At 34.4% G+C, this 5,506-nt stretch overlaps 1 protein-coding gene across 1 annotated transcript in view; it reads right to left on the bottom strand.

Moving 5' to 3' along the window:
- USP6NL (USP6 N-terminal like) overlaps nt 1-5,506 on the bottom strand; it is a 257,499-nt gene that overhangs the window by 39,326 nt on the left and 212,667 nt on the right. The window contains exons 10-13 of the mRNA XM_042780231.1: nt 4,938-5,032; nt 4,112-4,177; nt 3,923-4,022; nt 892-1,044 (exon numbers count right to left, since the gene is read on the bottom strand). Of these exons, the coding sequence (XP_042636165.1) occupies nt 892-1,044; nt 3,923-4,022; nt 4,112-4,177; nt 4,938-5,032 (414 nt within the window). The remainder of the gene's footprint in view (nt 1-891; nt 1,045-3,922; nt 4,023-4,111; nt 4,178-4,937; nt 5,033-5,506) is intronic.

Raw genomic sequence — 5,506 nt, 5'->3', positions numbered from 1 at the left:
AAAAAAAAAAAAAAAAAGAGGCTCTGTTGATGAGGGAGAGAAAGGTCTTTGTTACAGAAGAAAAAAGTCTACTGATAAATGTAGAGGAAATAACAGAATTTGAAAATCATAAATTTTCAATTTCTAATGAAATATATGATGTAAGCACAGATAATCAGTGCTTAATAAAAATTCTGAAACAAGAGAATAAAATGTCCTATCTACACTACTACACACTGCAAAAAGCACTGGGTTAGTAGGAAGAAAACCTAGACTCTAGTCCCAGTAGTGCTAGTTGGTGGTTCTGGAGTTCATACTTAAGTATCGAGTGTTTTCATCTATAAAATGGGATTTTCACTTACTCTGCTATTACACATGTAGTTACACAAAATGGGGTGATGAATACAAAAAGTGCTTATTGTTATTGTGCTACTTTAAAGCACCATGGTTTCTACTGTTGAACTATACTATTTGTCAACCAAGCTTTCAAAATTTAAGCAGAAATAGTTCAATTATTCTATTAGAAGAGGCTGCTGTTGTTGTTATGTGCCATCGAGTCAGACCCGACTCATAGCGACCCCTCCTTGGGTTTCTGAGGCAGTAGTAGATTGCCCAACCTTCCTTCCGAGGAGTGGCTGGTGGGTTTGAACCACCAGCCTTCTAGTTAACAGTCAAGTGCCTTAGGCACTACACTACCAGAGCTCCTATTAGAAGAGGCAGATTCAATTAATATGTTTACTTGTCTTTTCTAAAATTAAGAAAAGAGCCATAAGCAACTGGTAAGACATTAGTTTAAACTATGTCATCACAGGTATAATGTTTATGCTTTGAAAAAGAAGTGGTCATGTTGATCCTGCTGTGTCTTCCAATCTTAATTATCATTTAGATATAGAGTATTTGGATATTTCTTACCAGGTTCTGGAAGATCTAATTTTGCTCGTTTTAGTTCTGTCATAGAAATCTGAAGTTGCTCTATTACAAAATCATCTTCAAAGAAAAAATCTTTTGCTAGTGTCTCCTGAAGAAATTCTACAAGTTCTTCCATAGACAATCTCATTAGATGTTCTAAGAAAGAATGAGAGAAATAAAAATGCAGAGTGAACAGTTGAAAAGATAACATATTCCATTCTGATTAGTACTTTGGCGAGGGGCATAGCATACAACTTATATAAGGCACTGTGAATATCATTAAAACTCAGTAAGACAAAATTATTTTCTGATGTTAAAGCAGCCACAGAGAAAAGCAGGTATTCTTACCAGGGAAAAAAAGGAAAATACTGCCAAATACCTTCTCACTGGTTAAAGAATTAACTATATCTTAGGCATTAATATGAACCCCAGAGCAAGAACTTCTGGAAGACAAAGACACAGAAAGATCACCCCAGCAAGACATGAGTTCTTTCTGCTTTATTGACACGGAGCCTCAACTGCCATAGGAAAATGCACTTTAAGTCTGTATTTATTACTGTTTGTAAACAGTATTTTTTTTAAAAAAAACCCTGGATTATTAATTTTATTTGTGAATTGTATTTCTATTTATAAAACTAGTTTTACTTAAAAAAATTCAAACTACAGACACAAAATGGAAGGTGAAAATAAGCTAAGATCCCTCTACTCACCATTCTACAAGTGGGTGTGTATATGCATGTGTTTATATGTGTATCAATTTACAAAAACAAACTAAACTTTCTATGCTATTATACTCACTTTTCCCCATTCAATAATGTATCATGGACATCTCTCACTTCAAACAAATATGATTTTATACCATCATCTTTAATAGCTACATGAGAGTTCATTGTCTCTATGTACTACAATTTATTTAATTAGTCCTCTAATAATGGACATTAGGTTGCTTCTAATTTTTTTTGCCATTTAAAGCCATTCTGTGATGAAGCTCCAGGAATAATGTCTATAAATATTCTTAAAGGAATGGAAGGACGGATGGAAAGAAGGAAGCAGGAAAAGGAGGTGGGGCTCTCTTATGAGCTTCAGCTAACAAGTGGTGGTTAAGGTGACAGGTTTTGAAGCTTTGGTGAAGGAACTTCATTAGGTCCTTGAGCTTTGTCTCCCTCACCAAGAAAAAAATCCATAGCAACAGGCAAATTTTCCACAGTTTATTTAATCTAATGATATGGTAGCATATAAAGTAATTGCTATACTTTAAGTTTATTTACAAAAAGGTGAGGAAGATCTTGTCAAAAAAAAATCAATCAAGGGTCAAATGAGTAAAACATAATTTAAGAGGTAGAAGAGAGCTAGAAAAGTATGTTTCAACTTCTTCAGTATTTATGGAATATAGTAAACATATCTCTTAATAAAAATTCTATGTATTTGCCAGCACATAATCCAGAGAGGGGACGAGCTCTGATAGGACAGTGGTTAAACCACTAGGCTGCTAACCAAAAGATCAGCAGTTCAAACTCACCAGCCACTCTGTGAGAGGAAGATGAGGCAGTCTGCTTCTGTAAAGATTTACAGCCTTGGAAACCACATGGGGCAGTTCTACTCTGTCCTATAGGGTCGTTAAAAGTTGCAATCAATTAGTTGGCAGTGGGTTTGGTTGGTGGGTAATCCAGAAGGAGAAAATGGAAGTAAAAGGGTGGGCGTGATAAAGTGAATGACAGAGATACAGAAACACAAAGAGAGATTAAGAATGATTAAGAGAAAATTTATGTTGATGTATAACAGAACCCTGAGTCTTGTAATACAATTCATTGTCAATTGTTGTGTCTTGCTCCTTTGGTTTGTTAGGGTAATAAACTACAACACTTCTGAATCCTTTTCTTTAAAAGAGTAAACAATGTTGAAGTGTTTTTAAAGAGCACTTTCATTCCTATCTAAGGCTAGAATCTGGCATTATTTTCATGTAAAATGAAAAAAAAAAAACCTCACTGCCCTCGAGTTGGATTCGACTCATAGTGATCCCTCTTTGTGTTTCTGAGGCGGTATCACTATGGAAATAGATTGCCCAACCTTCCTTCCAAGGAGTGGCTGGTGGGTTTGAACTGCCAGCCTTCTGGTTAGCAGCCAAATGCCTTAGGCACTACACCAAGCAATCAAATAATATTAAAGCACCTGGCAGGTACTTAGAACACCAAGCACATGGGGGGGGGGGGGAGAAGAAAACAAAACAAAACATGACCCCATGCACTCAATAAGCTTATAATTCAGTGGGGAAGCGGAATGCTGTATGACCTGGATTAGAAATATTCTATCACATTCTAAAGCCTTCAATGACTGTCTTCTCTGCAGTTAGAAGAGGAGTCATATTATTTTTAAGGTTGAATTGAAACTTAAAGACAAATAAGGCTAATTGCATCAAATTATAAGACACTTTGAAATAGTGCAACTAAAGACTTTTTAAAGCCTTGCTGCATTTATGCAACTTTAGACATTGATTGTACTTGCCCCAGAGGCCACAATGCAGTCAAGCAGAGAGATGGATCTGGAGGTTCCTCATCTCTGGTCTACAGCTTGAGCTGTATGCCTTTTTCCTGGTGAAGGAAACAGTAATAAAAAATGTCCTCTCTACCCTTTCAAACTAAACGGCCTGATGCTTTTGGACTCCTACTGCAAACTTGAGATTCAGACTGATGAAAAGGAATAATGGGACCCAGTGGACGCAAATACATAGTAAGAATAATATTATTAGTGAAGATATCAAATTGCATATTGAAACCATCAATTTACTATTTAGTAAGAAAAAAAAAAAACTGATACAAAGAGAAAAGAATCAAAGACCTCTGCTATGTACTAAGCTTTTACTTACAAGAAAGCACCAATGAAAGTAAATTACCAACTGAAGACAGTATCTTCACTTATTTTTAAGAACTTTTAAAAAAACTACTAAAAGAAAATGAATTTGAGCTAGGGTGAGAGATGGGAAATAAGAGTTATAATGAACTTTGATTTCATAAAATATTAATAAACGTTTTCTTACTTTTGTGTAATTTTAAGATTGTATAAGACATAGCAGTAAGAACACGTTCTCCTTCAAATATGTAGATATCCCATATTCTTAGGTTTAGTGTAAATGGAGTCTGTAATTAAAATCAAAACAGAAATGAGGTTAACAATTTGCTCTCATCCTTTATTTATAATTTTATGATTTAGTTTTATAAATACTCACACGATCAAGAAAACACTGAAAGAACCATTTCATTGTGTAAAAACTCGTGTAGATTTCTTGAGAATCCTGAAAAAACAAAGACCTCACAATTTCTGGACTGTAGCAAACAAAAACATGACAACATATTACGTAAGTTAGGAAGGCTGTGGAGGCAACTGTCAAAGCGAAACATAAAACCATCCTAACATGGATCATGTCTAGTTTTCTTCTTCTTACTCTTTCCCTCTCCATTTTAGCTCTCAAAGTCCTAAGAATACATCTTTTCTTATGATCCAAACCAAAAAACCAAACTCACTGCCGTCTAGTTGACTGACTCATAGCGATCCCTCCTTGGGTTTCCAAGGTGGCATCTCTACGGAAGTAGATTGCCCAAGCTTCCTTTTGAGGAGTGGCTGGTGGGTTTGAACTGCCAGCCTTATTTTAACTCTTCAAAATATTTTACAGCAAAGTACATTTGTTTTACTAAACTGTGTTTTACGGTAAAAAATATATACCATTCACTAAGAATAGGTTTGTATGACTCTTATGATATATTTTGTGCAATTATAAAAACTCCAAAATTATTGACAAGACATGTATTTTTATAAACTATATTCTTTGTTTTTACCGGCTTCAAAGAAGAAGTTCGATTTTATAAATGAGGGCTGTGAGAGCAGTACGTCAGTATTAAATTTTACAAAACAAGTATGCATCGAACAACTGGAAATTATAAATGAAATAAACAACACTAAAAATTAGTAAGGAAACTGGAGCTAAAGCCTAAACTGAATTATTCCAGCTTCATTCTTGGTATAGGTGAGTGGAAGTCAGTGTCACTTCTACCTACCAAGTGTTGCTTAAGCTTGGAGAGAAACTTATTCAATATTTTTTCATGGTGTTCTTGAAACCTCAAGAGTTTAGGGAAACCATGGACAAAAAAGCCTGCAATACAAACATAAAAACAATTCTCTATCAAGAATAACAAATCTCAATTTTAAAATTCAACAGATTTCTTTCATTATAACTGTCAAAAGAAAGAACATCCAGTATGACCAAAATATTTTTCTTCCTCATCAAGGAAATAATTGTGTACACATTTTGGGTGATGAAACTTGTAGCCTAGTATTTGTTTGCTAAAGATCTCCTAAAACCTTGTAAAAATATAAAAGAACACAGAAAATTACCAAGTTAAATGGGAAACTAAGGAAGAAGAAAATAGAAACTGAAGTCATTTCTCAGGATTATCTCTAAGGTATTGAGTCAGATCCTAAAGGGCTAGATTCTTCATAGGTTATTCTAATCCTGAATATTTATTTGTTTTATTGCAAACATATTACATAACAAACATTTTATTACTCTTTTTAGGTCTACTCTAGCAGTTCCATCAGTATCATATTTCCTATTTTTTTTTTTTTT

Source organism: Orycteropus afer, unplaced genomic scaffold (genome assembly GCF_000298275.1).
Source record: "Orycteropus afer afer isolate SDZICR_OR568_19922 unplaced genomic scaffold, OryAfe1.0 scaffold00028, whole genome shotgun sequence".
NCBI classification, from domain to species: Eukaryota; Metazoa; Chordata; class Mammalia; order Tubulidentata; family Orycteropodidae; genus Orycteropus; species Orycteropus afer.
This window is presented reverse-complemented; position numbering and strand designations above follow the sequence as displayed.